The following is an 11755-nucleotide window of genomic DNA, read 5'->3' as shown; positions in this document are numbered from 1 at the left end:
TAATTTGAGGGAGAATAAAGGGGCGAAAAAGCTAACTGGTTATTATGGAATGTGCGGGAATGGCAAGAGACAGTTTCAGGAGTTCTTGGTCACATTTCATACACAAAAAACCTTCCTTTTTTGGAAGTCTGATCTGTGGGAGCCCCAGACCACTCCCCTGACCCAGGCACCTTGGTCACAAAAATAACCTTAAATCCCTTCTATACTGTGGTAGGGTTGAATTAACCTGGAAATGGGATGTAGGGATGTAATTGAGAAAGGGAAAGATTTGCCTTGGAACCTGCATATGTCACATTGCCCTGGGAAAGCAGGAGCAATCTGGGGAACATTAGGAACTATATGGCAGCAGGAGCTGCTTGAAAACACACACTTTGGAGTTCCCTTACTACTGGACTTAACTAAGCAACCTGAAGAATTTTATGAGGAATGTCTTCCCGTTTTCACCCAGTGCATTTGTACCAAATCCTGGCTGAATTTACCCTTCCTCACGCGACGTTGACAGCCACCTTCGGAAGCACGGTTTGTATCTTCGGATTTTTTTCTCCGCTTGGACTCTGAACTGCGCTGTTTTCCATCACAGGAATGAAGTTCACAGAGCCTGAGGGGAAAAGCCTCTCCTGAAAGCTTCGGGGTGGAAATGGGGCAAGCTGTTTTGGGGTGCAAATGGGACTTTGGGGGCACTTTCCCCCTCGCCGCCGCTATGAGGGGCCTGAGGGGCCGTGGGCGGGGCGCCGCGCGCGCGGGTGGCGGGAAGGCGGAGGGGCGGAACTGCGGCAAATCTCAGCCAATCAGCGGCGGGGTCGCGGCTCGGCCCCTGCTGCCCGCAGCCGGGGAGCCCCGTGGGTCGCGGTTTCCCGCGCTCGGGGGCCCGCGCGCCCCCTCAGGCGGGTGCCTGGGCTGGGGGAAAGGAGCCCCGACCCCTGAGGAAGGAAGAGGAGGGGAAGCAGCAGCACTGGGAGGGGGAGATAAGGGCCGGGGAGGGAGCAAGAGGGGGCACCACAAGGCAAAAGCTCCGGGAGAAGAAGGAGGAGGAGGAAGGAGCAGGACAGAGGAAGCTGCCCGCCGGCACGGCTTCCCCTCACTGCAACAAAATGGAGGGCGGCGGGGCTGTGCAGTGGGACGGAGCGCAGGCTAGGGCGCTGCTGGACCACGGGTAGGGGCCGCATCCCTCGGTCCCTGCCCAATTCCATCTGGAGACGCCGGGAGCGACAGGTGCTTGGCGTTGTGGCAGCAGGTGAGCTGAGTAAACCAGCGGCTGGGGCAGGGAGAGCCGGTTCCACATGTGAAAAACGCCAATCACTTGGTTTTTAAAATTTTTAAAGTTTAATAATAATAAAATGGTTATAAAAATAGTAATACAATTAGAGGAATAAAAATTTAGAGTTAGGACAATTACAAGACAATAAAAAGCAAAGAATTACGGACGTCCGGATGCTCTCGGGCACTTAAGCCACGACAAGCATGCCTTGTGAACAAAGGAATCACCTTAAAAGCAATACCCTGTTGCATATACAAAACACTTCATGATTATGCATATATTTTATTTAAAACAAGAAATTCGTCTGGTACTTGTCAAAAAGTTTCTGTTAATTCCCAGGCGCCTTCGAGTCTAAGTCAGGCTTGAAGAAGTTCGTTTCTGTTGATAAGGAAAGCCATAAATTCCTCTCCTCTGGAAAATTTAGGGGTTTCTGTAATTGTTACCTTTGTGCGAGGAATTCCTTGATTATCTCATCTCTTTCTTGAGCTAGTTAAAAAGTATCTTACATAGTATAGTTTCTATTTTAACATTGTGTTATAACCTAAAAACACATTCAACACACTACTTGGGAGAATTAATACAGCATAACTTTCCAACATTACACATATAATATTCATTGTAACTATTGCGAAAAGCCAATCATAAAATATGCATTTTTCACACACACATGTCATGACGAGCTGAGGAACCCATCAGCCACACAGCAGGTTTTTCCTGGCTTTGAAGATGTGCCCACACACCACCTGAGCTTTCTCCTTTGCCGTCAAAGTACCGTGTGACAGCCTGGTTTTACCTCACCCACCTGCAGCCGCAAAAAAGATGGATTTAACGTGTTTAAAGTCATCCTGAAACTCAGGGTCGCTGTTTGGCCCCAGAGCCAGTGGGAAATGGGTGCAGAGGGTAGAGGTGTGGGGCTTCAGCTGGAACAGCAATTCTTCTCCACCCTCTAAAACTAAATAAAATATCCCAGAAAGTCACCACCCATTTCTTGCCTAATTGCTCATCCAGCAGCAGAAAAGCCTATTTGCCAAGGGCTTTCTCAAGTGCATCCAAGGGATTTTTGCCAGGAATGCTGGACTAATCCCAAGATAAAACAATGGTTTCTCTAGCTCGGGAGGAGCAGCAGGTTTTTTTTTAAAACATTGTTCTTGTGTGAGGAATATTTCAGCAGCAGACTTGGCTCAGGCTGCCAGGCACAAGGCAGGACCTGTGAAAAGCAAATCTCAAGACTCACCCAGACTTGGATGTCTATGACATCTGTGTTAAACTCACCTGGAAACACTCAGGGAACCATTCAGGTTTTCCAGAACATTCTTCCTCGACTGTTCCAATGTTACCAAGGACTCAAGTACCACAAGTCCAAGTTCCATCCCCAGAAACACACACCGTTCTGCAGATTTCCACCCCATTTAAACACAACTGGAAAGAAAATTCCCTTAACTCCATTCCTTCCCACAGGTGGACATACCCCGAGAAGTAATCCAATACAATAGTCTCAATTTATTTGAAATAATTCGGTTTGAAAACTTTTTAATTTAAAATTTACAGCACACATGGGGAGGAAACATGTTTTGTTACAACTAAAAGTTACCAGAAGAGTGCTGCAGGGCTGTTGTCTTTAATTTAACACTGTCATGGCTTTATTCAAAACACAGTTGCACAAAATCAGTTACTCCAAAGTTTCAGGAAAGAGTCGGAGAAGGAACCAAACCACACTATATACAGACTGCCATACAAAGAGCATTAAAATAGGACAAAACCTCTACAAAATATAAAACCCACCCTGACGTATTTGCATGAAAAGACCACCCACCAAGCAAAAAAGTTTCAAAAGTTATCTGGAGGCTCTGAATTCCTCGTTAAAAAACGCTGTTGCTGCATGCCGAGCGGAGGACACAGGACAGGGGATGGTGACACTGGGACAGATTCTTGGGTTGCTGAGGGGCTCAGGTTCCACGTGGTGGCTGACGCACGGCACTGCGGGTGTTTGGGAAGTGGGAAGTCTGGCTGTCACCCCTCGGAGCTCAGTCTGTCTGGTCTCAGGAGCTGGACTCGCTTATCCAAACAAGCCCACTACCCACATTATTTTAATCCATCAAAATAGACTCTTTTTTTTTTTTTTTAATTTTTTTTTCCATTTAAAACTAATTTTATCTGCATCAGTAACAGAGAGTTAAGTAAAACCCTGACATGGAGGTGCTCTAACGTACACACTTATAAATAACAAGTTTCAATCTAAAGACAAGAAGCAAAAGGATGGGAAAACACTTTTTCTCTCAAAGCTGAGCACCGAGCGAGTGCCTCGCCCAGAGCCTTCAGGACATGACAACCATGCACTGACCCACCCAGGACTCATCACAAACACAGGACTTGGTTGTGGCTGCAAAGGAAGTTTCACCACAGCTTTTCTAGTGTCTTTAGAGATATCCCTTAAAAAAAAACACAAAAGCCCAAGGAGTCAGTTGTTCCCGAGTGCACCACCGCCCGCCAGACTCCGCTTCGAGGCCGGGAAGGTTCGGCCCCGCTACACAGCTACAGGAGAAACCCAGAGTTAAGGCTCTAGTTGGGGGGGAAAAAAACCACACACTTTGCAGAACTTCAACCCTGCGTGATCTAAACTCCACCGAAGAGCTGGAGGTCACACTGAACCAGTGTGTGAAATTCCTAAGGAACATCCACAGGGAACCAGGCGATGAGGGACCGACTCTCTTAGGCCCAGGAATTTCCCTCCTCCCACCTGCAGGCTCTCCCCAGTTTCTGGCAGCTATTGACAGCCAGGACAGATACAAAAATAAGTCTCTGGAATAAAGCTGTGTGTGATATTTGGTTCAGGACCTACGTGAGACAATGTCAGTCAGTGTGATACCACGACTACACTGTGTGAAACCCAGATCACGCCTGAAGGAGGAATGCCAGAAGTCAGAATTTGTTTCCAACAGGAAAAGATGATACATTGGGGCAGATTAGGAATTATAAAGGCTGCTAGATAAAAAGCTTCTCTGCACGTCCCCCATGCTCACTCCTGACGTGTCTCTGCAGCCACTCAACATAAACCACCAAATATTCCCAACTGTTACACACAAACGAGGCGTTTTACAGCCAGATTTAAACAGTTTAAGAGGTGATGTGCAGAGAAGGGCCAACTTGGGTTCATTCTTCCCTTCAACAGTTCTAGGAAAGCTGGGGGGGGGTGGAAAACAACACGCTTGGAGGAGTTACCCGTTCACTTCTGCATCAGAAATGCATATTTCATCTATTTTATACATTTTATAGCCATGAGTGGTGCAGAATTCCCAGAATGACAATGCAAGAGCAAAGTGAGTGAAAGTTTAACAAAGATTTCTGGCAAAAAGGTTTAAAACTACACATTAATTGCTTCGTTAATACCTGCAGTGACAACGGACTTGGGAGAAAATTTATGGATTGCAACCCTTAAAGGATCACAACTCTTTCAGTTTGCCAAAATACACCTTTGAAGGAATCTAGTGAATACTCCAAACACTGAACATTGGAGCAAGCAGGAAAACAAAAACATCTTCTGAAACCCACTGAGGCTTTACCCTGGAATACCCAAAATAGAGAGGAGCCTTCAAAAAAAAAAAAAAATCACAGGAGTCACCTTTTAAAAAACTGAAACTCAGGTATCATCTAGTTGGGGGTTTCCAGTTGAATCCATGGAAAACTTGGCCTAGAGTCAACTGATTTAAGAGAGTGGGGAATTCGCTGTAGAGCACTTTTCAGTTCAGCTTTTTAAGCTTAAAAACTTTAAGATCCTGAATGAAAACTCCCAATATTAAACCCATGGGACATGGGGTTGGATTCAGGGCTAACAATGACCAACACAGCAAGATTGTACGAAATTAAAGAGCTCCAAAGAAAAGTCTGGTGGGGGGAATTTGCCAATGGCTTCAGTGATTATAGGGGCTGAAAATTGTTCTCTACAGAAGGTTCCCTATGGGCTATCAGAGCTTATCTGGAATGATAAAAGGGGCAGGAATAGTAAAACCACACTTCTGCTATAAAAAGTTAACATAGGATTTCTGTCAGGACATCTATGGTACATGGACATACAGAGCTGCATAATCACTATTGCGTCTTCCGTAACTGGAGAGTCTGGTCCTGCAAATTAATCCTCCTCTTCCTCGCCTTCATCCTCGGGCTCTCGTTTCCTCTTCTCCCCTCGGACACCCTCTGCTAAGGAGAGAGGGATGCACACAGCCCGTTATGCTCTGCCCACACAGCACTTACAGCCAGGGGAGGGGAATGGGATGTTCCTGACAGAACATCCCTGCACCTCCAGCACAGGATCCTGCACAAGATCCCCGAGTTTTCTGTGGCAAAGGGCCGGATTTGGGTGGTGAGCTGTGCGCTCTGCTGGTGGGAGCACGCAGTGCAATGCTGCCCCAGCCAGTCCATTAATTCCCCAGCAGCCATCCCCTGGCCAGCAGCCCATCCCGACTCCAGGGCTGCATTCGTACAAAGTGAAGAATTCACACTGATCCTTCAGAAATAACTGTTTTTGCAAGTGGAAAATCCTGCTCCCAAACCTGAGCCCAGCATGTGGAGGAGATGGGAGCTCAGCTGGGGAGAAATTCTGGGATTTGCCTTTACAAAGACGTGGAATTTTTTATGAAAAAAACTTATTAAAAATACTCCAGTAAGCCACTTCTTGCAAACAGAACTTTGTCCCTGTAGCAGAATTGCTTGTGGAGAAGCTGGATAAAGGGAAAGCTCCAGCTGCTCCTGGCTGCCAGGCTTTGCCAGCAGAGACTCTGGTGCACTTGAGGAATATTTTCAATGTATGTAAATAACAAGATGCACAGCAGAGCCCCACTCCTCTCCACAATGAAGAACAATTTCCAACTGTGCAGCTGATAGTGTCTTTCCTTTCAGAAAACTGTTGTTTCTTCCTCACTTTTGCTTTACTTTTGTTTTTGTGTTAGCATGCAGGTCCCAAACCCACAAAGAATTATAGAGATTTGATTATTTCAGTCACAACTTCAATACTTGAGCACTTACCTTCTTCCTCCTCATCACCTCCTTCAACATAGTCATCATCATCCTCTTCATCCTGTACAAAAATTGGGAGACATTTTTTACAGTTGCTGTTTATTGAAGTCTTGCTTCCACAATGATCCCAAGCAGAAATCCAGGAATTCCCTGCAATTTCCCCCGCAGGGCATCAATCAGCCCTAGAGGCTCAATTCTTTGCTTTTCCCCACTGTTCACTTCTTTAAGCCAGCTCAAAGTTATTGAAAAATTAACTGTGAAAGAGATGCCAGCAGCTCTAGATTGCCTTTGAACCCACGGTCAGTAAGGGCCTGGAGGAAAAGGTGCCTAACTCTTCCCAAGTTACTGTGAAAACCAGTAAGTGTGTTGTTGGTTTTTTTGTCTTGTTCTAAAGCTGATAGATGAGGAATGTAAACGAATTAACAATCAGCTCCAGAGAATTCGACAAGCCCAAGTCTTGTTTTTCTATCCCTCTGCTTGGTGGAATTTTGTACACAGGGGAGTGTGACAAGTCAAAATGGGGCAACAAGCCTCTGATGCTGGCCCTTGGAATATTTGAATTAAACCCACTCCACATTAACTCCCTGACACGAAGCAAACTCCTGTCAAAAGACTGGCTGGCCACAGGGGCCTTCAATCCCAAACGGGGGTGCTGCTTTGGGGCACAAAGCCCACACCAGGAACATTCTCCTGATGTCAGAGGGGAGGATCTGAGCAGGACCCAGGGCTTTACTGCTGTCCTGTAATTTGTGTGACCAGTTTATAGCTACAAGAACTCTACTCATCACCTTCTGAAAGGTGGCTGTTTTCTGCACTCTGAGAACTGTACCAGAACTGTTTTCTGTAACCACAGAACCCCACAGGAGCTTCTCTTTGCTTCCTGCTTTTGGCAGCATTTTCAAACTTTACCTGAATTTCTTCTTTCATCAGGTATGAAAGACCAACTTCCTCCTCCTCTTCACCTTCCCCCAAATCTGAAGCTCCATCATCTTCATCATCTTCCTCTTCATATTCTCCTGGAGGCCCAGCTTCATTCTCATCATCATCATCATCTTCATCCCCTTCTGCAGTGAAGGACACACATAAAAGACCAGAAGTTCAGTTCCATTCACTCCTCTCTTAATATAGCAGGCTGGGCTGGCCCTAATAGTTTTTTTTTTTCCCTGAAGGATTTGGGGATTTTTATTTTTTTTTAAATCCAGGCAACACATGGGAAATTACCATCATTGTAACCAAGTTAAATTTTGTCATTTTTTTCTCTAAGGAAGACTCACAAGTGCTTTTCCATCACAAGCTTCAGACAAAACTCCTGATGTCTGAAGCAGCTACAAAAACAAACTCCTGCCATCCCTAACAGCCCCCTTAAGGACTGCAACCAAGTTGGGACCAAAGGGAACCAGGTGTCCTTTTGGAACTAAAATTTGTATTATACTGAAACAGGGGCCTGAAACCATTATGAAACCCTGTAAAATTGCAATTTTTAAATTCAAAATAGTGTGCATGTCCCCTTGCTCTGTATCACTCAGTGGCACAAAGGGCTTTACTGCTGGCAACAAGAATATTTGTGTCTTTGCAGAAGTATCTTTAGTCCAATTCCCTTAAGCCCAGGCAGCTTCTGCAGGACTGGAATCTTTATTAAGATTTATCTTAATGCTCTGTATCAGTGCATTAATACCAAACACACTCTGGACTCTGCTCTTCAGGAGCATGAGCAGCATTGTGTGCTCAGGAAGACCCCACACTACATGGAGACCTTTATTCCAGCATCCCATTCCTGCCCCCAGTTTGTTTCAGGAAGTTACCATCATCATCATCTTCTGAGTCTGGTGCCTCGTTGTCCTCCTGATCAAACCCATCCAGGTATGTGATCTGCTGGAGCAGCTCAAAGATGCTGTCCCTGTAGTCCTCAAGGTTTGTAATCTCACAGTTGAACAGGTCAAGACTCTTCAAATTCTTCAGATTTTGCTGAAAATAAATGGTTTGTTTTTTCCTGTGGTGCTCTCCGATACAGCAGGCTCACAACCCAAGGATAACAGAATTTACTTTATCCTCATCCCTCATTTCTAGTCACAATTTTTCTCCCTCAAAGTTCAGTCCAAGTTGCTGGCAGCAGCCAAATCCCCACCAAAGGCATCATGTGGAGTAACTCCCACACAGCTCCCAAACCTTGGAGGTTGAGTTATGCTTGCAGAGCCCAGTTCTGGACAGAAACCCCAATCATGCAGAAAAATGGGTGAATGGATCACCACTGGCAGCTCCCTCCTCTGCTTCACTGTCCCACTCCTGGCTGTATCACACCCCTGTCTGAGTCACTTCAGAGTTCAATGAAAACTCATCAGACAAACACACCTTAACGAACAAGCACAGGGGATTCAGCACGACACACCTTGGCCACTTTTTCTTCAAAGACAAAACAAGCCCAACCATCTCTGATTTGGGACATCCCATTCCTGACACATTTTCCAGCAGTGGGGTTACACATGCTGTCCTACAACCATGGCACCTGTGAGTCCATCAGACTGGGCCAACCACAAGACTGATGAACATTTGTGCAAATCCACTGCAAAAATATTAAGGGTTCTTGCCAAAAAATAGTACTTATTCCATCTCCCCAGAGCCCCTCCCACTTCATACTTACAAGAGCTTCCACAGTGCCAAGATCTTTGATTTTGTTGCCACTTAGATTGAGATATGTGAGATTAGGACATCTCTCTGCAAGGACCTCCAGGCCTCCAGAGATGACGTTGTCACTCAACTCCAGCTATTTTACAGAAAAAAAAAAGGAATTAACAAATAGATTTTCAGCCTTAGATTCAGCTGCATCATTGTTAATTGTTCTCCCTTTAAGAATGTAATCACTTTTGAAGACTCACCCAAGGTAACAAGCTTTAGCTGTCAAAAAGTTCCTTTAAGTTGAGAATTATAAACTGCTCCTTAGAGTTTCATGCGTTTGGGCACCTCAGTTTTAAATTACCAGGACTGGAGTTTACTGCCAGCAATGAGTGATCCAAGAACCTCCTACCAAGGCACCCTGCTCAGCTGGACCTTCACAATGTCCAAGCAGTTACTGCCCCAAGAGTCGCTGACCAAACCCAACTCGCCATAAAACACCCGAAACAATTTCGGTCCTTAAAAATACATTTCAGAGGCTCACAAAGCACCTTCAGCACCACACGAGTCCAACCACGAGTGCTGAAATGTGCCACCACGGCTTGCCACCCCTGACTCTGCCATCCCAAAGCGCTGGCAGGCAGGAGATACCCACCTTTCGGAGCTTACTCAACGTGGGGAGTTTGGCCAGCGACGTCAGCTCAACGTTGGCCATGCTGAGAAACTGCAGCTCCTTAAATGAGTCGTTGAGCCCTTCGATCTCCCCGTTGCTGGACCGGCAGTTATCGAGCACCAACTCTGTCACCTGCAAACAGGCCAGCGAGGCACGTGTGGGTGTCACAGCAGTGAACTCCCACACTCACCCGAAAGCCACCCCAGGGACTGGACAGTGGCTGCAGGTTTGGGGCTTCATTTAAAATCAGACCAGATTTCTGCCCTGAAATCACCAACACCTAATTTAAAATCACCCACCTAATTTAAAAATTATGCAGTTTCCCGTCCTCTAAAGCACGTGTTAAACTCTGCAAAAACTGCCACCTGACCCCAAAACTCCATCGACAGAGTACACTGGTACAGCTCCCCACAGAAGCACTGTAGCCAACCAACTGCTGGCTTCTCCTTTAACTGCGCATAACCAAACTCATAAAACCAGTTTCTCTCTGAACCTAAAACCCTCTGACTCCAGATTATTTTCCCAGAGAATCCTAGAGGTTAATGGAGCCCAAATAAATAACTTCCTTGTGCCCAAGCCATTTAATAATCAATACAGGTCACGAACTTGGAGAAGCAACAACAAGAAGCAGCCAATTAATTTGAAATTATTTTATCTACAGTGGAACATCCACTTGGCAAAGGACAGACACAAGGTGACACTTCTTTTCCCCGCACACTACCAAAATTTTGGGAGTATTGCAGACCCCTAGCAGCACGAGGCCAGCCTCCCACTATTACTTTATTTTTTCATTAAAATACGCCCATTATTCCATGCAGACATCAAATTTTAAGGCAAGCTGCTGGGGAGAGAGGGAGGTTCCCAGCTTCATCCCCAGCAGCTGCAGCGCGACGAGGCCTCTCCGTGTACCTGCCACCCGCAAACACGGGCGCGTTAAACCAACGGTTTTGGGCAGGTTTTTTTTTTTTTTTCCCCAGCCAAAACCCACGTGCGCCAGGTCAGGGAAAGCGAACGTCTCAGGACTTTACTCCTGGGGTGAACCGGGCGCCGGTTTTTCTCCGGTGGAGAAGTGGGGAGCGATGCTCCGGAGCCCCGAGTGGGGCCCGGGAGGCGGCGGGGGCAGCGCGGGGCCCCGCCGCGCACGTGCGCTCCCGCCTTGCCTGGGGTTCGGGGCTTTTTTTAATTTTTTTTTTTTTTTTTTTTTGGCTCTTTCATAAGAAATGGAAAGTTGGAAGCGCGGGGAGGGGGGGAAGCGGGACCCCACGGCACGCCCGGCGGGGCGGCGGGCGCGGGAAACAACGTTAATTATACTAATTAAAGGCGCCGGGATGAGCGACGGGCCGCGGCCGGGGCCGCCGCCGTGACCTGTTTACTGCGGCCGGGGGAAGCGGCGGATTAACGTCGGGGGAAGCCGAGGCCGCCGCGCCCCCCGGGAACTTCGGGGCACCCCGAGAGAGGAGGCGGAGGGGGAATGAGGGGGGGCCGCGGGTCCCGGGGCCGCGCCGGAAGCGCCGCCCGCGCCCCGCCGGGCCCTGCGCCACGGCTGACCCAGATTCGGCAGCGGTGCCGCCGGGCCTGCGCGGCCCGAAGCGGCAGCGACGGCCCAACGGGGCGGGGGGAGCGCGCCCCACCGGCCCCGCCGCCCCTCACCTTCTCGGGGGCCCGGTTCCGCAACTCCAGGTTGATGCGCTTCTTCATCTCCATTGCCCCCCCTCCCGCGGTTCCGCACTGGCGAGGGAGGGTGGCCGAGAGCGGCCGCGAGGGTCGCTGCGGCTGCGGCGGGCGCCGGGAGCGCACCGGGAGTGGGTCGGGGGTCGCCGGGGCCGCCCCGGCCGCGCCGCTCCGCAGCAGCTCCGGCACCGTCAACGGCCGCCCGCACACTGCGCCTCCATGACACGGCGCATGGCGCCCCCCCCCGGCCACGCCCCGCCCCGGGGCGGGGCTTCCTCGCTCCGCGCCGTCATTGGCGCGGGGGGCGCCGCGCCATTGGCCGAGCGCGCTGCCCGTCAGGACGCGCGGGGGCGGGGTTTGTGCTGGCGCGCGGGGGCCGGCGGGTGCGCGCGCCCTGAGCGGGCGGGGCGGGGCCGGGGCCGGGGGCGGTCCCGGGGGGCGGGGCCGGGCTGGGGGTCGCGGCTGTGGGGTGGGCGGGGATCGGGGGGCGCCGCTCTGAGGGGTCGCGGCTCTGAGGGGTCGCGGCTCTGAGG

General features: G+C 49.1%; 1 protein-coding gene across 2 annotated transcripts; it reads right to left on the bottom strand.

The window, feature by feature from the left end:
* Positions 1-2738: 2738 nt before the first annotated feature.
* ANP32E (acidic nuclear phosphoprotein 32 family member E) lies at positions 2739-11463 on the bottom strand. Of its 2 annotated transcripts, none has more exons than XM_053966842.1 (7): positions 11202-11463; positions 9534-9683; positions 8907-9029; positions 8071-8233; positions 7178-7332; positions 6278-6329; positions 2739-5452 (listed from the first exon to the last, which is right to left on the bottom strand). In XM_053966842.1, the coding sequence occupies exons 1-7, from the start codon at positions 11253-11255 to the stop codon at positions 5385-5387; spliced, it is 765 nt and encodes a 254-aa protein (XP_053822817.1). In that variant the 5' UTR covers positions 11256-11463; the 3' UTR covers positions 2739-5384. The 2 variants fall into 2 exon arrangements, with proteins under 2 accessions (XP_053822817.1, XP_053822818.1); XM_053966843.1 differs by having other exon boundaries at positions 2739-5449.
* Between the last annotated feature and the right edge of the window lie 292 nt (positions 11464-11755).

The sequence above is a fragment of the Vidua chalybeata genome, chromosome 29 (genome assembly GCF_026979565.1).
Source record: "Vidua chalybeata isolate OUT-0048 chromosome 29, bVidCha1 merged haplotype, whole genome shotgun sequence".
Taxonomy (NCBI): Eukaryota; Metazoa; Chordata; class Aves; order Passeriformes; family Viduidae; genus Vidua; species Vidua chalybeata.
Note: the sequence above shows the minus strand (reverse complement) of the source record. Positions and strands in the feature narration are given on the sequence as shown.